At 38.0% G+C, this 23,041-nt stretch overlaps 1 protein-coding gene across 1 annotated transcript in view; it reads left to right on the top strand.

The window, feature by feature from the left end:
- Positions 1-23,041, top strand: part of srrm4 (serine/arginine repetitive matrix 4) — a 78,934-nt gene that overhangs the window by 33,954 nt on the left and 21,939 nt on the right. The window contains exons 2-3 of the mRNA XM_016504473.1: positions 12,518-12,658; positions 22,126-22,215. Of these exons, the coding sequence (XP_016359959.1) occupies positions 12,518-12,658; positions 22,126-22,215 (231 nt within the window). The remainder of the gene's footprint in view (positions 1-12,517; positions 12,659-22,125; positions 22,216-23,041) is intronic.

Here is a 23,041-nt window from a genome sequence, read left to right as displayed (position 1 = left end):
GTGTGTGTGTGTATGTGTGTGTGTGTGTGTGTGTGTGAACATCTGGAGTTTGCCTAGCATTATTTCCTCAGCCTGGGGCAAAAGTCTTCCACAGTGTGAATGTGCAACCAAGAGAGAGAGAAAGAGGGGTAATTTGTTTCGTTTGAGCAGAGGGGATGGTAGGGAGTGAAGATTGCTTAAATTGATTGATTGGTGGGTTGTAGAGTAGTGGACTGGGCCATGATTACTTTTTTGTGCCTAGTGTGATAAGGAAATTAATGAACTGTTATGTTTCTCTGTTTTATCATCAGGTAGCAATAATTGAATAAACTAACTTCACTTGTCTTCAGAATGACTTTCCTTGCTACGTGTGCCGACTATCTTTTGCACAGAAGGTTCAAAATTTTGCATTACATCTGTTGGTAGGGGAAGGATTTTCCTGTTGTTTATTATATAAACAAGAAAATTATTCTGAAATTATTCCTTTTTTATCATTCCATCTGTCTACCCTTCTGTACGGCGTCATACCTGTTTATAACTCTGCATCTGCTCTACGGAATTATCACATCAGACTCTAATACAAACTGTGTAAAAATACCCTCCGGTTGAAGTAAGAAATCCAGTGAGATTTTAAAAGATTCACATGAGCAGCGAGGTTGTAACTTTTAGTTGTTATGTCATTCTTGCGTACCTCCCGCTGAGCAGAACAAATGTGGGAGAGATGGGAGGGCTGGAATAATCTGCTAAATCAGTCTGATTGTTCTTAAATACTTCATGTCCACTTGTATCTCTCAGTGGAGCCTTCATGCAGAGTTGGAAATAGGGCAGCCAATTCTCCATTCAGATCAGCTGTTTGTAGATTTTCTTCTCACTGACTAGCCTATCCCCCCACTTGCTTCACTTGCTTTCCTTTTCCCCTTCACTCTAAAAGTGTCTCTACAAATCAATTACCTTACCTGGCTCGTTTAGGATTTAGCGAGGACATTGTCTGTGGCAGATAATGAGGTCTGGTGAAGTGATTTTCTTTCTCCCATGATGCCACACAGGTTATTTTCTCAGTGGAGGCTGCAGGCCTCATGTTGCAGAAATTTAAGCTGGTGTTATTGTCTTCCCATTTTATCAAATAAGAAGCGACAGCTCAGCCTTACACTGTCTAGATGTTACATCAAATCAAGGCCTGACAAAAGAATTACAGAAAGTACAGAACTTTGATGCAGTACTTGGACTTATTGTGATATGATGGCCAGTTATATTTGAATACACGTTCATGTGTAATTGCATTTGACAGAGTATTCTGTTTTTGGATGTGTTCTATGGCCTGCATCAACAGCCGAAGGCATGAATATAAAATTATTTTGGTCAAAATGATTTTTTTAGTGCTTACAATGCTTTTAGTATATATCTACATGGTTAACCTTCAGGGTTTGTTCAATGTTCCAGCTAATCTGTTTCATTTTAGTTTTATATTTCCTATTCTTATAGGTCAACCTAGGAGGAATCCAGATCCTAGAACTTCAGTTTGGAATTGCTTCCATAAGGAGACATAAGCATAGTTTCTCGTGTAGGATTCCTGTGGGACTGTTATACACATCCATTGTTGTTAGGAAAATGTGTGTGTGTTTGAATTACTCAAGAATAGTACAGCTTCTATAATTAGCATCGTGTTGCTCCATTTGCATGGTTCCTGACCTGGTAGCAGTGTGATGCAGCAAGTTTACTTGTCTTCAGAGCTTTAGATTAGTGGAGCACACCGCTTGTCAGAAATACCTGTTAAGCTGAGTTGTTTTTCTTGTAATTGTGTGACTAATTCACATTAAGGGACATGAACATGCCTGCAAAGTTTCAAAATGTTATGGAATGTGTGTACAAATTTTCAATATTGATTGTGATATTAATTTGACCTGCAAATTTCATGGTTAAAAGCATTGTGTGAGTTTTGGTGAACTGTATCGAATTCAATTAGGGTCAGCTTGACCCGGAACATTTATGATACCCAGAATTTTAACATAATACAAGGGTTAAACATCACATCTTAAAATTGTACAATATAAAATGTGCATTGCTTTCTGGTCATTCATCAGATTACATTTCATGCAGAGGATCTTCAAATTTTTGGGAATTTTAAATGATTAATCAAGTCTTGATTTTGATAGACATGTCCATTTGCCTAAACAAGTTTAATTGCCATGTCTTTCCTAAGCATACCCATCATTAGTATCAATATCACGATGAAAAGAGTTTGCCTTTTACCCCCAATGTTACACAAACAATATAATCACTTTCCACTTTGATAGATGGAACTCTGGAGTCAGTTAATCGGTATCCACCCTTAATTAACATGCTCAATCATGTCTCTCTCACAAAACTATCTACCGCCCACCTTTTTCATGACAGCGATTATCAGTTGCTTGGCTATGGATATGACAGGCCTAATAGAACTGGTTAGCCTCAGTGAACTGCAGGATGGACCGGGGACTCGTATATAAGAAGTGTCCGCAGTGGGAGGATGGTGTCTCGTTTTATGTCTGTTGTCCTCAGAGGTGGACAGTAATGAATTACATTTACTTGATTACTGTACTTAAGTACACTTTTTAAGTATCTGTACTTTACTTATGACTTTAACTTCACTACATTTTAAAGACAAATATCGTGTAAATGTTGTGTAAATAAAAATATTACCTATGAATCCACAGAAGCCACAGAACTGTTGTGCGTCTCCTAACAAAACACAGTAGGTGTTTGACCGTGAGAGCGATTAGGGAGCATTTTTTAAATTTTTGTTTGGAAGTCAAATAAATTGTGCGTTTTTTTATTTTTTTTTGTCCTCAGAGGTGGACAGTAATGAATTACATTTACTTGATTACTGTACTTAAGTACACTTTTTAAGTATCTGTACTTTACTTATGACTTTAACTTCACTACATTTTAAAGACAAATATCGTGTAAATGTTGTGTAAATAAAAATATTACCTATGAATCCACAGAAGCCACAGAACTGTTGTGCGTCTCCTAACAAAACACAGTAGGTGTTTGACCGTGAGAGCGATTAGGGAGCATTTTTTAGATTTTTGTTTTGAAGTCAAATAAATTGTGCGGTTTTTTTTATTTTTTATTTTTTAAAGCAGTGATGCTGTTGTAAATTTATTCAGCTACAGTTGTGTTGCTGGGTTTTAAAGCAGGTTTGATTTTTTTTTCTTATCAGTCTGTATTTACAGCAATTTCACTATCTTCTCGGTTAAAATTTGGATGAATGGCTACATGTAGATGTGTGCACACACTGCCTGAGCTGTGTGAGATAACTACCGTGCTGCTTTGTGGGGGTATTAAATAAACAAAAACGTTGGTCAACTCAATTGTTTCATTTCTGTAGGTTTTTAACATTCTAAAAGCTCTTCATTCCAAAGATACTACAAGTAGACCCTGAATATAAGACGACCGCGTTTTTTCAGATGTATTTCCAAGAAAAAAACATCGTCTTATATTCGGGTCAATACGGTAATAGAGTTGTGTACTTTGTCCACGTCCTTTTGTACACCCAGAGCCCAGGGAGTAGTATGTAACGCTTTTAGTACTAGAGGTAAAGTCAAGTCAAGTCACCTTTATTTATATAGCGCTAAGCAACTGTACAGCATTTATAAGGAAAATAGTGTGTCAATAATGCAAAGTGACAATAGTAAACACTGCAGCCAGCACTAACTCGGATATAAAATCAGCACATTCTTTAATAAAGTCTGTATGGTGCCATGGTGGCCTGTATACAGTAGCCAGTACAAACATCACAGGGATCTATCATTAACATGTGCTTCTCTGGATAATGTTATATGAAGCACCATTACTTCAAACGAGTTATACTTGAAGCCCGCCCTCTGAGAAATACTGAAAACATTGTTATAAATTGAAGCAACACCTCCCCCTTTACCTTTTGGACGTGGCTCATGTTTATAACAGTAATCTTGGGGGGTAGACTCATTTAAAATAATGAGTAAACAGCTCTGATTTTAGAGGGGAGCTCTTTATTCATTTATTTATTTTAATAATTTCTGCAGGAGGGAAACACAAAGCTAAAATAATATTTTCTATGAAAATGATCTAAAGTTGAGCTCCTAAAATCCATCCATCCATCTGTATCCATGTGAAGAATTTGTTTTACATTTCTCATCTAGTCTCTGACAGGTCTTCTTGTTGAGTGTTAACAGCACTGATTAGTCTGAGTGTTAAAGCATACAATTATGGGTCATAAGTTAGCTTGCATGAAACATCTCATACTTGTTTATATCTGGCTGCCATGGTAACTAGCAGCATTCTTAAATAACACTTCTTCACCTGGTGAATCAGAACGGCTATGAATGAGTGTTCTTAGGATTTAAAAATCATTTAATGAAAAGTAAAACAATAAGCAATTCATTCAGAACTCGACAGGTCATTTCAATTACATTCATTCACAGATACATAAACTGTGAGTGCATCCAGGCAAGTTAGGTTATGACAAGAAGGGTTAGGTCTATGTTAAATAAAATGTGTTCATTATTCTCTGTTTTGCTGTCATCTCATGATGCTTTTCTAAATATCATTGCATAAACATTGTAATTGGAGCTATATACCGAAGGACAGCAGTGTATTTCCTGAGTGGTAATTAAAGCTGAAGTGTGTAGTTTCTGTCTCACTAGTGTCATCCAACGGAATTTCAAAAATAATGACTGTTTTCCAAACAGATTTTTAATGGGCAAAACACTCAGATCCCACCCTAAACTGATGCCATTGGTTGCTGTATTGGGCCACTCAAACAAAATTAAATAACAATTGATAGTGCCACAGTATTTATGCTTTTCAGGGCTTTCTGACCCTGCTTAGACAGCAACGAAACTACCACGTTCAAGGCCCAGTACATAGTAAGGACATCATTAAAATAGTCCACGTGACATCCAGTGTTTCCCACAGACTTACACTCTATGTGTGGCGGCACTTCTCCCGGGGGAAATATGTAAATATATAATGCAAATATAAAACAGCAGAATGGCTTAATGAAAATGCTAATTCATTCTCTGCCAGCAGGAGGGGCTTTTGGACAGAACTAGCGGTTTCCCTGGTAACGGCTGTAAACAAAGCAGCGCTGTGCTCATAAACGCTACTTTATCAGGCATTAAAGGAAAAATTAAATGACATCAAAACTTTTCTGAAGACAATCAGTTCCCTTCAAAGATTTATTCATATAAAACACCCACGCCGCGTTTTGATTTAGAGATGTGCAGTGCTCATGTTTATTGAACGAAGTCAAAGCCTTTTGGAAAATCTATTGTGGCAGTCATTGTTGATATTGTGGCGGGCCGCCACAAATAAATCAATGTATGGGAAACACTGACATCAGTGGTTCAACCGTAATTTTATGAAGCTACAAGAATACTATTTCTGCGCAAAGAAAACAAAAATAATTACTTTATTAGGGCTGCAACAACTAATCGATAAAATCGATTATTATCGATAATGAAAATAATCGACAATGATTCTCATTATCGATTAGTCGGGTCTGCCCACAGTGCACATCCAACTTCAGCCGGTCACGCCAAATTACAGCACTGAATTACAAAAAGCATCTAAAAATAGTCGAGGAAACAGGTTGAGATGCTGCGGGAGAAGTACGTGAACCAAACTGCCCAAAACATGAGAATTATTTATTTTAAGCTTTAAACTAACTTAATGCATTAGCATATGGCTTGGCCTGTCAGGCAGTTTGACAGATGCGTGTGACGCAAAAACTTTCAGTTTACGGTCATATGCTTAACTGTAAATGTCACAAATTCACGCAAACATTTCCATTTTTGCATAAAGGACCACCATGACAATCTGCGTTAAGTTTAAATCTGAATGAGCGCCGGCGCGCGCACGCGGACAGAGGGATACAATTGATATTCAGTGCAAAACATTCATTGTGCTGAAATATCTGTTGTTGAACGTTACATTTAGGTTTAAAAGTCAACATGTAGTGCACACATTTTATGAGAGTATTTTTGCCCACCTAAATGGCCTAGCTGTATTTTTCTCCAGATCCCCTAGGCGCACGCAACTACTGGACGATATTTGCCAGCGGCGTCTTCCTCGTGTGGGACCAACGCGGTGGCAATACACATCGAGATTGGTCAGTACAGTCTTTGAGAAGAGAGTTGCCCTAAAGGAGCTGCTTCACCACATCCTGGAACATCATGATGAGTATGACGAGGACTCTGTGCATTGTGCTGATGGATTTAATGCACGTCTGGATGATTTAAAGTTCTGTTTTTTGCTTCACACATGTAATGGGATTTTTGAGCATTCAAAAATGCGAGATTTAAACAAAGTAAAATGTGAATAAAGAAGTTATTCTTTGAAGTGTAAAATACTGTAATTTATATTTTACTTTGCGATTTAATGGTTAATGTGTTTCTATTGCCGTGACATCATGATGGTATTATTATGCTGGATTAATTCAGGTAGGGCACCACTGAAGGCCGAGGTGTGAAATGCATGTAGTGCATGCATTTTCTGAGAGTGTGAACTGATAACAGAGTGTAATTGTCTGAATATAAATATCAGATGCTTCATAACTGTCTTTTACAGGATAAAGAAATGATAGTAAGACGTGACTGTGGTCAAAGTGAATGTGTGTTCCTGCAGAACATTACTCTTACCTATTGGTTACAACTGAGTTTGTGATTTTATTTGTCTTTATTATTATTTTATTTAATAAAGATTTAAACTATATTCACTATACAGTGCTTGACAAATGTATTAAAACAAAATTTATGTAAGGTTTTTAACAAATTAGGTAAGGTTTGTGCCACCCCAGGTGAAAAAGAAATATATTTAAATTGTGCTTTTTCAGACATACTTACTATATTTAAATTATACTATACTAAGTGCATATTAAATGTATTATTTTGAAACAACTTTAAGTATATTAAGTGTATTTCAAGATATATTTAAGTTTGATTTTAATCTATTTGTAATATATTTAATATATTGAAATTGTGTCATCAATGAATAAATAAAAATTACAATGCAATTTTCTGAAGAAAAAAAATACATAAAAAAGACTGAAAAACAAAAGTGCATAACTGAATAGCTGTGTGTGTGCAAAGACTGAAGATGATAAAGTTCAAGCAACAGAATAGGGAGGGATGGAGGGGGTTTTGGAGGTGGACAAGGAGATGTCGTACGGATGGTGAGAGGCAAAAGTGCGGGATGATGCCAGGATGTGGCGAAGGGATGGTGATGGGAGGATGACGATGATGCCAGATGGAGGGCTGATGGAGCTGAGAGTCGTCGCAGGTTCCGGAGACCTGGGCACAGCCTAGTCGTCCTGACTCCTGGCATTCAATATTTTGCACCAGAGCCTTGCAGCTTTAGAAAAAAAATTAAATAACAGATTTCTACATGAATGACTGAAAGCAAGCACAAATTAGCCAGCTGGAAAACTAAGCATATATTTAATACAAAAGTACTTCTAGTATACTTTTTAGAAATATATTAAAATGCAATTCAATATATTTTTTATTGCACTTCAAATAAGCATGTTGGGAATACAAATGTATTATAAACATACTACTTGAATTTCAAGTATATTTTTAATACATTTAATACTACGTCTTTTTCACCTGGGAAGAAAGGCAGAAAAAATAGTCAAGCACTTTATAGTGTTTTTTCCAGATGCCCAATTACAGTCAAAAAGTACCTAAACAATGCCAGCAAGAATGCAAGCTGTTATGAAAGGCATAGGAGGCCATTTTTGTTATTATGTGAATAAATACTATTTATTTGTTTCAGTTTGTTATTTGCCCAATAAATGACATTAACATTTTTAGATTTAAATTTTTTTTTTGACAGATTACTAAAATATTTGTGTTTTCTCTTTATTATGACAGGTGGTCTAATAAATTAAGCAATTGTTTTCATAGCATTCAGTTGGCACGTTTGTTTGAAGGACATTGGACAGAATGTGGAATAGTGTGTTTTTTTGTCAATAAAACAAAAAAAAAAGGAAATTGGGCTTTTTTATTTGATTAATCGATTTATTCAAATTCTTCTCATCCGTGTCAGTCTCCAACGCCATTCACGAGAGTACCACGACGCATGCGTGTGCATTCCTTGAAAACAAGCCGCAGCACATGCGGGTTCTAAATCAGATCACCTGCTCCTGCGTCAGCAGGATTACACGCATGCGTCGTGGTACTCTCGTGAATGGTGGCGGAGACTGATGTGCAACAAAAGAATTGTTGAATAAAGTTATTTTTGTAGCTCGTAGCTTCATAAAATTACAGTTAAACCACTGATGTCACATGTACTATGTTAACGATGTCCTTACTACGTACTGGGCCTTGAACATGGTAGTTCCGTTGCTGTCTATGCAGGGTCAGAAAGCTCTCGGGTTTCATCAAAAATATCTTAATTTCTGTTCCGAAGATGAACAAAGGTCTTACAGGTTTGGAACGACATGAGGGTGAGTAATTAATGATATTCATTTTGGGGTGAACTACCCCTTTAACAGCAATTGGAAACAGACCCTATGTGTTTTGATTGGGCACCTGTGTGTGTGTTCATGTCTACAAACTTCTGAAACAGCCCTCTGTATTCTGTCATCTCTGTGGAGATGTGACATTTCTCCCGCCCACCTTTTTGTGTTTGTGTGCGTCCTGAGCCATCTGCCTTCTCTTTCTGGATCACGCTCCCTTCTCAGTCTTCCATTCCACCCCCTGCTTTTCTGTCCCATCACACCGGTATCAGTATCATATGACATTGGGAGTGAGGAGACCCAAGCTAGGAGCGGTGACTCATTCACAACAACAGAAACACAGGTCATAGCCCCACATTTTCAAAACTTTTTAATGTAATTTTTCCCCCCTTTTTTTCCCTTTTTCTTAGACCTTGTTTTGTTTTGTTGTGTGTTGTTGTTGTTTTTTTTTATACTTCTAACTGTAATTAATTCCACACTGTTTATGCTATGAACATGATTGATACCTCAAATTGTGCAGCTTGTTAAGGAGTGTTGTTACTCTTCTAAGTGTCTAAGTGCCCATAACAAAAGCTTGTTATGGGCAACTATCCGGAACACCATAGTAACCTGCATAACAACACATTTAAGATGAAAATGCATGAATTAAAATATATTTCCTTATGACTGGCTATCACAATGTTAGTTATATTTGTAATCAAGCTAAACCATAGAAGTCTCCATTCCATAACTGCTAACAAATAGAAAGGCTCAAGTGTCTAACAGTTCTACAGTAAATGTTCTGCAGCCAAAATCTGCAGCTTATTATTTGCTAGAAAGCTTTTCCCTGCTGTGAACTTTGAATAGTTCCATTTAGACCCTTTGGTCTGTACTTTCCAGAGTAATGGATTACACACATTCAAGACAGCTTTGAAAGTTAGCAAGCCCAAACCAATGCAAGTGCGTGTGTGGATGCACATGTTTGAGACAGATATAAATAGCGCGCCATAAATCTGACTCCCTGTGGAGAAGTTATTCCATAAATTCTGAAGCCGATCTGAGAAAAGTCATTCAGTGATGGGGAAATTAATTTTATTTAAAACTCTCATCTAGCTGATGGCCAGTAAGTCCGTGGAAAATTAAGAGAAATATTCTATTACAGTGGAAGGCTGTGATGCCTCCTGAGCTAGAGTTGGTTGTTGTTGCTGTATCCCAGCAGGTTTATTCTTTTTGGTCACCAGGGGTCGAATTCACAAAAAATTCTTAAGAATAAAATTATTCTTAACTGCTATTTTCTTCTTATTTTTGAACTTACGAATAAGGTTAAGAATATTTTGTATTTGCATGCATTTTCTAAGAATGTTCCTATATTTTTTCTTAAGATTCATCTGAAGACAAAACTTCATTTGTATTTTTCAAGAATTGCTCTTAGGAACGTTTTTATCAACTTCTTAGAATTTATTTAAAAGAAATAGCTCACCCAAAAATGAAAATTTGCTGTAAATGTACTCGCCCTCAGGCCATCTAAGATGTAGATGAGTTTGTTTTTTTAATTGGAACATATTTGGAGAAATTTAGCATTACATCACTTGCTCCTAATGGATCCTCTGCAGTGAATGGGTGCCGTCGGAATGAGAGTTCAAACAGATACAAATATTACACTAATCCACAAGTAATCCACTTGACTCCAGTCCATCAATTAATGTCTTGTGAAATAAAAAGCTGTGTTTGTAACAAGTCCATCATCAGGTCATTATAACTATAAACCATTGCTTCTGGCCTAAACATAAGTCCATAATCAATTGAAAAAAAGCAAAAAATAAATTTGTATTAATTCGAAATCACAGATTTTTCCTTGTCCACCAATAACATGTAACCTCTCTTAGATATGAACTTTGATGTTTGGGTCATTCAGTTGCCCTCACACCAACATGTTTTCACTGTTTCACTGTCTGTAATCCTCTCCCTATTATACCCAGCAGTCCGATGTATTTTCCAATCACGTACTGGCACATTGGAGGGCCGTGTAGGGCTGTGGTGCCGGAAGGTTGACATTAATAATGTGATTTTGCTTTGCCCTCTCTTATCCAGAGGTGGCAGAGAAAAGAATAGGCCTCCTCCTGCTGCTGAGAGAGAGGCAATCAGCATTTAATCTGCAAGACTGATTAACTTCTCATTACAATCAGACACACACACACACACACACACACACACACACACCATGCAGGCACTCAGACACACAAGTTTATGTACAAATGTACGGGTCTCATTACAATCAGACACACACACACACACACACACACACACACCATGCAGGCACTCAGACACACAAGTTTATGTACAAATGTACGGAGCCACATGCAACACACACTACTCTCACACTCAAGAGGTGGATCTGTAATTATGCAAAGGAGATCAAGTCAGGCCTACTCACCCAGCTTTAGCAATCAGATTTATTTATGCATTTATTTTCAAACTGTTTGTAAGGAACATGGCAATTAAAGGAAAAGAATGGCTCAAGTGTCATGTCACGGTCTTTGCTGAATCACCTGGGTCTATCTTTGCTCAAGTGCCGTTTTAATCAGACACATTCTGATTGGGAATAGAGAGAGTGTTAAACAGTAGTCTTACATTAAAACCAATCGTTAAAAAACGTTTTAATTATTTTATTTTATTTAGTATTTGTATTTAAAGTGTGATTCTAGTAGAAATATATTTTCATGTTCTGTGTGATTTCTATAGGTTGGAACACAACTGCCAGGGTTGGGGTGTGGGGATGAGGCGAGGACTCAGTTTGCAGGAAGAATAGGGCTCTTAATTAATGATAAAATAAAACAAAAACTACCCCATAGGGGAAAACAGACTGGCAACTTGACAGGCAGGGCAAGACAGGATAATGACACAACCAGGGAACATACGACAACAAACTACCACATGCTAAATGCTTGCTAAAGACATAACAGATTGTAATTTTGGTGCAAAAAATGTTAAACATCTGTTAAAATCATTTGTAGATTTTCAATAAGTGCTTTATCACATGGAATTGAAAGTTTAATGACATTTGTAAGTATTTTAACTTTCATGAAATAATGATTTGTTTGAACATTATCTAATGTTTAATAAGTTTATTAACAAACATTAACAAGCACATTATCTCACGTATCTAACTCTTTGAATATATATATTAACAAATGATCCATTAAGCATTACATAATGGTTGTTAATGATTTATTAATGAAAGTTATTAGAAAGTGTTACCTTATTTACATTTTTGTGGGTGTCAGTACATTGATATTGTACATTTCAGTCTCTATACAAATGAACAAAAATATGTACATTATACATTACACATAAAATACCTATGAATACAAATGACATCACCCTTACAATTGACTTTTAAATAAGCAGTATGTTGTATAGCTAACACAAACCGAATTGCTCAGTTTTCATGTCAACTAATTATTAAATTTTTCAGCCTGGCCAGGTGTATTCAGTGAATCATTAGACAGCATGAAAAATATAATTGCAATGACTTGAGTGTGCAATTTTCAGTTTATCAGATCATGAAGGATACACATATAACTCTTCACTCTCCTCCACTGACAGGAAGACGAGCGCATATGAGTCTTGAGTTTCCAAACCATGCACCTTACAACCTTGGGATACACACAAATAATTTCAGAAATGTCAGTTCAACTGAGGTGTGTAAATAAAGACTACTCTGTGACACGTCATTTGAATGCTGAGCAGATGACCTCTGCATTTATGAAGGTCTTGGAGAGAAACATGAAAATGCTCAATGTTTCTCAGCAGAGAATCAAACTCAACCCCCTCCCTCAAACACAAGTGCATTTACAAGCTGAATAACAAAATAATGGGCCTTTTTCATGCCTTCAGAACAATGCATTTCAGTTTCATTATAGAGCTTTAATTAAGATCATTACATAACTGCCCAAACATTACAAAAGGCAAACACAAAAAGTCATGTTATGATTGTCTGGACTTTAATGCAGATTCGACAGCCTGTTGACTGTAAAATATTTGATGCTAATGACTTTTGTTATTCTGTTCTTCCAGACTGGAGACAGCAGTTAGCCTAGCACCCAAAGACGATGAGGAGAAAGCGAAAACGAAAGATGCAGTTGCAAAAACCCATAAGAAAAATGGACACATAAAACGCAGAGGAAGTAAACGCCACAGTCACCGGCAAGTTCAGAGGTCTGTATCTTCTAAAGCTGTGCCTTATACACACATCTTCATCAAAGATGTTTTGGTGTTTAGGAGTAACGTCTCGGGTTACGCATCTAAATATGGTTCCCCGAGAGGGAACGAGACGCTGTGTCCTCTAGCGGACACTATGAGGACTGCTGCCAGCAGGACGGGTGTATATGGGAAGTATAAGAGGGCGCCTGCCGAACAGTCTCATAAGAGGACTGAAGGAGACGTGAAAACAGGCAACCTCTAGGCATGGTGAGAGGACTCAGCATCTCGTTTCCTCTCGGAGAACCATGGTTATATGTGTAACCCGAGACGTTCCCCTTCTAAGGAACTCATGCTGCGTCCTCTAGCAGACACAATGGGGAACGGAATGCCCACTCAGTCATGCCACAGCGCATGCCTGTTCACCTGGTGAGAGGTGCCACTGACGCCTGGGGCCACTCACATAACTCGGGAAAAATGGGGAACCCAGGCAATCAGGAGGGACACTCCATTAACCATGCTAAGAACACAGCTATCTTCAGAAGGCTATGTTAAAATGAGCCAAAGCAGTATGCAGGGCCCAGGGGGACCGCCCACTTAAAAACCCTGTAGGAAGGGGGGGCATCCCACCCCTACAACCTGTCTAAGCTTAAGGATTAAAGGGGGGTGGGCATTCTACTTAAAACCCTAACAAGAGAGACGGCTAGAAAAGGGCTCGGGGCTGCCTACTTGAAAAAGCCTGATAAGGGGGGCAGCCCGACCACTGAGAGTATTTAAAAAAAAGGGAGAGACCAGACCTTCAGTCAATGGTTCGCCAGCAAGCAAAACACATAAGAACATAATAAGTCCAGCCTCAGAGCCCGATGTAAACAGTGGTCTAAAAACACTCTGGGGGAAGCATCAAGAAGTGTTAGAATCACAGCACGGTTTAGAATAGGAATGCTTCTCATCCAACACCTTCCTGAGATCCGCTCTTTTCCTCTTAGCGCTCACTCGACTCCAAGAGCGAGGAGGGGTGCGAGTGGCCATGCTACTCATCTGATCCTGCCTATGCTCCTCAGATCGAGACGGACCAGCTCTCTCAGAGGTTTTAGAGGAAGATTTGGGACACAGGGAATGAACTTCCTTAAGGCAGTGGACTGCACCCTCGCCTCCCTGAACTTCTCAACCACCATCTCAATGGAAGTGCCAAAAAGCCCGGAAGGCGAAAGCGGAGCATCAAGAAGAAAGGCTTTCTCCTTCCTCCCAATGTCCACAAGATTTAACTACAAATACTTCTCCGTAGCCACCATTGCTGCCATCACATGCCCAATGGCAGCAGCAGTCTGTTTAGTGGTGCAAAGAACCACGTCTGTGGTGTGGCGCAGTTCCTCGACTGCCTCAGGGGACAAACCCTTGCCCTCATCTAGATCTCTAAGAAAGTCCGCTTGGTAAACTTGAAACACAGCCATAGTGTGCAAGGCTCCACCAGTTTGACCTGCCACCACATATGCCCTGCCATTCAGACGTGAGGTGGTCTGAAACGGTCTGGATGCCAGAGCAGGAGTCTTTAAAGAAGACTACTCACCCTAGGAGAGATAGTTCCTCTACAGTACAGGGGGCATCTCCGCATATCCGTGCTCAGCCAGAACCTCAACATTAGTATAATCCGCATGCTGAAAAAGATGCAGCCGAGCCGACTATGGCCTGTCCCACTATCTCACTCACTCCATGTGGAGGTTTCGAAGAAAGGTGAGAAAGCGCTCGTCCAAACGGCCACGGGCGGGCTTCTGCTTTTCGCGTGACCAGACTAAATAAAAAAAAATCTTTTGAAAGGTCCATATTCTCAAATTTTTCTGGAAGCTCGACCTGCGAAACCCACGATCTGAGTCTACACTGTGCCTCAGCAGCAGAGGGACCCGAACGCAGAAGCTTGTCCCTCATCCCAAGAGAGGAGGGACAAACACGAATTTAGCTTTTTCATTGAGAATTTCTCACAATGAGCACATTCAGAGCCCTCGAGCACCGAACGCGCGTGCTCCCCACCAAGACACATAACGCATAGATCGTGTGTGTCCTTTGGTGTCAGAAACCTTGGACATGGAGGCACACACTTTCTAAAATGCTCACTTGCCTTGGTTTTCTCCATAACGCCTTTGCACGCACTGCCAAACAAACGGCTCCTGAATACAACAAAAGTTGGTTACATGTTCGGCAGGCACCCTCTTATACTTCTGGGCGCCCGCCTGTGACATCACGGGCTACGTGGGCCAGTGGGACTTGAGTTGTTTCACACGTGCTTCAGACACTGGTCCTGCTGTCGGCAGTCCCCATAGTGTCCACTAGAGGAAGCAGCGCGAGTTCCCGGGAAGGGGAAACACTTCAATATAAAGTATGTTTTTGCTGTTCTTGAAAAGAAACTATTTGTAGCGTCTCTGAAGGTAAAATAGCTGTTTTCTATGGAATAAAATCGCTGTCAAAAATAATCGTACGTAATTCAAAGCATTTGTGTGTCATTTTAATTTACTCGTGCGTAATTTAAAAGTATTGTATGTAATTCTGTTTTTTGTCAATTACACTGTAAATACATTTACAGCAAGTTAAATTACTTTTTTTTAAAGAGTATTTTTGCTACAAAATAAAATTACAGTAAGTTACGAGCGAACTGCTGCCAGTTAGTTACTGTAATTTCTACAGGAAGTTTTTTTTTACAGTGTAGATATGAATTACAGTTTATTTTAATAAATATCAAAAATCTAAAAGGTGTGCATTATAACTGAGAACTACATGAACACTTCACAGTTGGTTGTGTTACTGTAAGTAATTTTCCTCAAATGCTATTGAAGTTCGAAAAGTGTATACCAATGTCGTATGTAACTTTAGAGATGGTCCCTAGATTTGCGAATATCAAATGCCGGGAAATGACACCTCTGGCCATTCCGTTGGGTCGTTTGTAAAGTCACAGATACTGTACGGACAATACGGCTCAGTTTTTTGTATGTATCTTGCTCTGTTGAACGGCAACTGACTTTACTAGGCTATACTGGATTTACACCATGCATCTCCTGTCAGCGGGAAAGCCGCGCCCCCAGCTATCACAAGACCCGACCAAGTCCATGGTTGACTCCCTCTCATTAGCATGTTGTGCAGAGGAGAAATAAATGCGGAACTACATTCAGAAATAAATGAGTGATTAAAAGAAAACAGTTAGGATGAGTTTAGCATTTCCTTAAACATTTTCCATTTGGTCACCAATTTATTTTATTTATTTGACTACTTTCATCACACATTTAATTATTTATATATGTATTTAAACAAGATTACGTGTATTTATACACACATTTATTTATTTATTTGCATATTTATTTATTTATTTATACACACATTTATTTGTGTATTTATTTGTTTTTAATTTCTGCAGGTTTGGGCCTCCATACCTAAACAGCTGTATTCTAATTCTTTAAACACCTAAATGTACACTAAGAGCTAATCTTACCTACTATAGTTAAACTATCTCTGTAATATTACTCCTCTCTGTCATTAGTGATAACTAACCCTTAAACATGTCCGAATTTGAAAAAGAAAAAAAATCACTTACCTGAGACGATGAGTGAGCGCTTGGTTGCTGATCCGCCATTTTGGCGGCAGTGGTTTAAAACGGTGGGGGGGCGCAAACGCACTTTGTGGAATCGATTCATCTTCCCTCGGATAGTAATGCCTGTGACAATGATGACGTATTTTTGACAGTCCTTTCGCACACCGCACTTCGTGGTCGCAATTCGCATGTCGTGCGTGTAACAGCTGTTGTGAAAACAAGCGTTGTGTCTGTAAACTGTCATAGTCGTACATTTTGGAGTTGTACTCTAACAAACACACAAAATCTTGTATCTGTAAACTGTCGTGACTGTAGATATTGGAATCCAACTCAGAATTACATTCAATACTTTTAAATTACGCACGAGTAAATTAAAATGACACACAAATGCTTTGAATTACGTACGATTATTTTTGACAGCGATTTTATTCCATAGTTTTCTACCACCTTTGAAGTGCTTGAAAACAGCATGTGCTGTTGAAAATGTACAATTCAATCACAGTAACTTTGTATAGATAAATCTATTCAAATGTGAATTTTATTTTTATTTTTGACCCAAGAGAAGATCAAACACATGAAAATATGAAGCACCGAATCCACTTCTAAACCATATCCTCACTCTATAAGCATGAATTAGAAACCCCAAACTTTAAAGCAAGGCAGGCACAAACACTCTTATCTCCTTGCCACAGTGTAAACATTCAGGTGTTGCTGGAATTTTTAACACGGGTGTCTTTTATGGGGTCCTCTTCCTTCCCATCCACCAAAATTCAGACTCCACCTGGTGAAAGAAATTGATTCAGCATTGGATTCTTAACAGAACACCATAATTCCACTGATACCTTCAAAGTGTTCGTGATAACGCAGGGCACAAGCAGTGCATCAGTATGTAAGACAGGGAATACGCCAGCTCAAGTTTTATCTTAAACATGTTAATCTCTAGGTGAGTTCATGCTCGGTTTTCTGCCAGAGAAGAGCAGATGCAAAGACATTTTTTTGGTTGAGATGTTATAATCAAGCATACAAGAGCAGCTAAACAATGCAAGATCAAAGAATGATTAAGTCAGATCAAGCTAAACCTCTGAAATGCATAAACGGCTTTCCTTCGTCACAACGTCTGAAGAATCCTAAATCATGTACATATACAGTTGTTTTAACATGCTTTCTTATCCAAATAAAATAAACATCTCAAATGTGGAAAGTCTTATTGTATAGTGTCAATATCAGTCTCAAGCCCTCTGTCTTTCTGGGAAGACCCTTCTGTTTAAAGTCTTTTATTAGTCCTGACAGTGCTTTCACAATGCAGGTTTGTCATCCTTTGGAGTGTGTCAGTAGTCAAAAGCTCTCTGTGTAATATTTTGCTTGCACACTTTTCCTTTCATAACTTTCACAATAAGCTTAAGCCTCTGTATTTTGATTTTGAGAATCATGGTGCAGTTTTTTTTCCAAAGCAGAAAGGTAAGTACATCAGTGCTGGCAATGTAAACAGCACTGAAGCCCTCAGTGAAATGTCAGTAATCAATGTTGACAGCCTTTTAACTCTCTAACCTTGTCTATTCTCCTGAGTGTGTCAGTGTTCGGTCTAACTCACAAGACAACCCTCGCAATGCTGTTCCTTCTGACAGCTGAAGTGATGGTAGCCATTAGGGGTGTGTTTGCTACCTGTGTGCCTTCAAGGTAGGGCTGCACGATAAATCTTATGCGATATTTAATGCGCATCTTGTCAGAAAGCCGGTTCTGTAATCAGCGGTAAATCTCCATCACGTGCGTGCTTTCACATTGAGCAGAATTAACTACACAGAGCCGTTGTTCACTGAGGAGCTGCGCAAAACCACGTTCATATTCGCGCGATTTTTTGCGCAGCTCCTCAGTGAACAACGGCTCTGTGTAGTTGATTTATCGTGCAGCCCTACTTCAAGGTCAACTGAAACTGACAGAAAGACTTTAAAACCTGTAGAGCAAACCCACAAGCTAAATAAAAGACATAACTGGACACATCTTTGTGAAATTCACATTGGTCAGTGGATTAGATAGTGTTGCAGCAAAAGTTCAGTTTTACATCTAACTGGTTGATTTCAGAGCTGATTGGAACCAGGAATATCATGATATCAGATTTTCACTACAGAATTATAATGGCCAAAAGAATGTACAATAACAATATTATCCCAATATCTATAAAATGCTAAATCAATTCAAATGCTAAATCAGTCAAATTTATCTTTAACTTAGTTTTGTGTTTTCTCTTTTTTGGCCAATGAATCACATTCACAGTAACTTTTTCAGGTGTGGGTAGGGTGTCTCGCTTTCGTCTTGTCATCTCCAACAACATGATTTTGTGCAGCAGTAGTAACTACACACTGCCTCGACTTTTTTTTTTTTTTTTTTTTCACAGGCGGCAACCAGCTTTGAGGTGCCGTTCCACCACCTACTATGCTGGATGTCAAACAGATAGTTATTGATGCTGGATTATTTACAATATTATCATATATATAGTATTTACACAATATCAATATTAATTTTTTTTTTAATATCACTGTTATTATCAATAAACTGACAGCAGTCCTTAGGAGGGCATTTTTGTCCGTAACTGGTGACATTTTTAAGGATAGTTTATTTAATCTTTTTTTTTTAAACAAACTCAACTTGGACAATTATCAAACTATATAAGTTTTTGTATCGTGAATTTTAATTATCATCAAAGCTCCAGAAGTGTATAGCACGCTGTATTCATTGAAAGGTTAATGTGTACACCAGAACTGCACACCAGTGGTGAAAACATATATACGGTTATGTTCATGAAGTTTCCCATGCACTTATATATAGAATCTTTTTGATATGTGAATGAAACAAACATTGTTACAAAAATTAGCTCTATCATGGTTAATTATAGTTTTAAATCTAAAACCAAAATTCTTTTATTTGAAATCAAGTAAATGTTAACTGAAATAAAATAAAAAAAACATATATATAACTGAATATATGCTATATAACTAAAAATAAAAACTGAACAAATAAAACTGATTTAAAATATAAAAAAATAATAATAGTATTTCAAAGATACTAAAATAACACTAATCCACTGTGATTCTTGTTATGTAGAATAAGTGACTTTTCTGTATTTTGTTTAAAGCTGCACCAACCAAATCTCATTTACTCTGCCAGAAAAAGGGCAGGACCTAGATTAACTGTACAAATCCTGGACTATTGTAGTGTTTACGTGTGTTTGTGTGTGTGTGTGTGTGTGTGTGTGTGCATGTGCGCCTTTGTGTCGAGGGTGTAATGTGAAACAAAGTTTCCTAATTAAGCAGAAATGGCACTTGCTTTTCTGCTAATCAGCTTCTAATGCGTTTCAGGCTTGCTAATGCAGCAATGGCTGGATGAACTGCCGTCCTATATCAGACCTAACAGCCTTTTCCACCCTCAGAGTAAGCAGCCCGCTCCACTGCAAGCACATCCGCACAGTCTGCCTGACTCTCCGTCTGTGTTTTGATCCATCTAAATGGTTTCCTCTCAGTGCTCATATTGAATCACTGACTGGCTGGGCAAAGCCAAAGCTACAACAGTCTGTAATTCATCGACTGTCATGGACAGCACTCCCCTGTGTCTATGAAATATTATTATCCTGCTGTAGCGATGTGCCGCAAGAAGGAAATCTCATGGCCGCTGCCACCGTGCCTTTAACCTGCACCAGTTATGTGTATTTGTCATGGATATCCTGTATACCTTCTCCCATGCTTTAGGCTATATTTTCATTGCTGGCTGTCAGATGCATGTCATTCTTACAGTCTGTGATGTTTTGATGTGTATGTGTACAATATAAAGAGCTATTTAGTGCTTCCCTTCGCCGCTTCCCTACGATTTGAATCAGGAATATTGGTGGTTTGGGTAAAGCGTTTCATGCCCACTTTTGATAGAATCTTCTCTGTCGTCTTGATGGAACGAGAGTGGTGCGTCTTTGCTGCAATCAAAATAATAACAGTAGCGCACCATGCTTTAGTAAACATTGAAAATGTGTGATATAAATGTCTGTTGTCTGTGTATAGTCTCCCTGTTGATGATTGCACTTGAATTGCTTGCCTGAGGAATCAAGACTCTCAGTAGTAGATGCAGTGTGGACTTCCTTGCACTCCCCTAGATGTTATTACCTTTAAAAGACGATTTTGAGATGACACCTCAGTGCTTTTGAAACAGCACACATGTCCCGCTCAGTCAGGACATGCCGTCCATTCTCTGATCTTCTGCTTTGTTGATGCAGAAGTGTTGCTACTAAAAGTAAATTGATTTTAAAAGCTGCCTGTCATCTACCTGTCTGAGCATGCAGCTTTCTATTTCTCTCTCCTTATTGCTGTCTTTTAAATCTCCTTCCTCTTTAACCTCTGTTTTTTCAAATGCCTTTTTGTTCTTAAGTATTTAGATGCTTTAGGTGAAAGCCAAGGTTCATTGGAAAAATGTGCCTCTACCTACATTTTTAAACTCCAAAAACATATATTCCTATACATTTAATTCAATGTAGTTTCCAGCTGAAATGAACACTAGTGGCAATAAAACGCTAATTATTGATTATTAAAGAAGTAATTCCTTGCACGATACTATGTTTTGACCAAAGAACACTCTTACCATAGTGCATGATTTGTAAACGAATACATTTTGAGGTTTGCATCACATAACCAGCTCCATATGTATGGCTTTCTAACATAGTAAACATGCTTGGTCACTCACCTGGTACAGGGTTGCACTCGAGTATGAGTCCTGTGAAACACAAATCATGTTAAAAGAGCTCATAGATTTATAGAAACAAGCTAAAATGGAATGGTTGCTTCAGCAAATGCATTTTTATCTCACGTTTGCTTTGGTTAACATTGGTATCGCTTAGGTTTAGGGTATGATTTAGTTTATGTAGTACATTATTTTCAAACATTATAGAACACTAACCTTTTATTCGGATGTTACATTTCTGAACAGCCACAAAACAACCAACATAATAAAATATTGCTAGATTCACTTTCATCGGTTTCAGATTAAACTGAAAGCACTTTTAGCACCACTCACTGGACATTTCACTTTGAATGTGTTTCGAGAAGTGTGCAAGAAGCAATGTAATGTCATTTTGCTGAAATGCCTCCACAGGCATGTTTTTTTCAATAAGCTTGTGTTGCTAATGTAGAACGGTGAAAATGATTCAGCAGCACATCCAAGAATATTAGTTCTCTGTCTCTAGAAATAATTTTATGTACAGCTGTCCACTTCTTCCATTGCAGAAACTTTCTGTAATTTTTACTGTTAGAAATCAATCAGTGTTTGATTAACTCAACCCTGACCTTTGCTTACAGTGAATGACTGGTCATTCATCAAGCTTTTACTATTGACTAATTGTCATTGTATGACCTATAAAATGAAAATAACAGAAACAGATTCAGAAAAATGTGTTCCCTTTCAGTCAGTCACGTTATTGCTAGATTCACTTTCATCGGTTTCAGATTAAACTGAAAGCACTTTTAGCACCACTCACTGGACATTTCACTTTGAATGTGTTTCGAGAAGTGTGCAAGAAGCAATGTAATGTCATTTTGCTGAAATGCCTCCACAGGCATGTTTTTTTCAATAAGCTTGTGTTGCTAATGTAGAACGGTGAAAATGATTCAGCAGCACATCCAAGAATATTAGTTCTCTGTCTCTAGAAATAATTTTATGTACAGCTGTCCACTTCTTCCATTGCAGAAACTTTCTGTAATTTTTACTGTTAGAAATCAATCAGTGTTTGATTAACTCAACCCTGACCTTTGCTTACAGTGAATGACTGGTCATTCATCAAGCTTTTACTATTGACTAATTGTCAGTGTATGACCTATAAAATGAAAATAACAGAAACAGATTCAGAAAAATGTGTTCTCTTTTGTGTTAGCTTTTCCAGTGTCTCTTTTGATGCTGATCTGTCCCCTCGTCCGGTCCCTAAAGCAAAGAAAAAGAAGAAGAAGTCACAGAGGAAGAAGAGGAGACACAGGTCAGCCCACAAAACAAATGATCACATGTGACAACAATAATCTTTTATTCTGAGCATTCAACAAAACTGAAAATATCATGCAGTTCAGATAGATAGAACGATTTCATGCTGTATTTAATCAATATCCAACAACAGCTTTTAATTTTCACAAGCACATTAGTGAACAATAAACAGTGTGTTTGTGTCATAGAGTATCCAAGCACATGATGAATGTAATGACAATAGCCATTGAACAGAACAACTGTTCTCAGCTTGTTTCGCTTGAAGGGAAGGCTTTTACATTTAAATTTTAGACACTCGGGGGGCGGGTTGGGGTTCTGTGCCAACAGATTGTCACTCACGGAATCTCATTCAGTTTAAAAGCCTCTCCAATCTGCAAAACAAACTGTATGTCTTCAATGCATGTCTACAATTTTTTATTATATACCTCCTTATCATACACTACTGTTCAGAAGGTTAGGGTCAGTAATATTTTTTTATCTTTTTGAAAGAAGTCTTTTATGCTCACCAAGCAGTATTTATTTGATCAAAAATACAGTAAAAACAGTATTATTGTGAAATGTTATTACAATTTGAAATAACTGGTTTATATTTTAATGCATTTTAAATGTAATTTATATTCCTGTGGTGGCAAAGCTGAAATTTGAGCAGCCATTACTCCAGTCTTTACCCACATGATCCTTCAAAAATTATTCTAATATGTTGAATTGCTCAAGAAATATTATTTTTATCAATGTTGAAAACATCTCTAGGTTACATATGTGACCATGGTTCCCCGAGGGAACGCCTCTGCATGTCGACGCTCTGAAGCAGTTGTGAAATCAGT

This window comes from Sinocyclocheilus anshuiensis, unplaced genomic scaffold (genome assembly GCF_001515605.1).
Source record: "Sinocyclocheilus anshuiensis isolate Anshui unplaced genomic scaffold, SAMN03320099.WGS_v1.1 scaffold582, whole genome shotgun sequence".
NCBI lineage: Eukaryota > Metazoa > Chordata > Actinopteri > Cypriniformes > Cyprinidae > Sinocyclocheilus > Sinocyclocheilus anshuiensis.
This window is presented reverse-complemented; position numbering and strand designations above follow the sequence as displayed.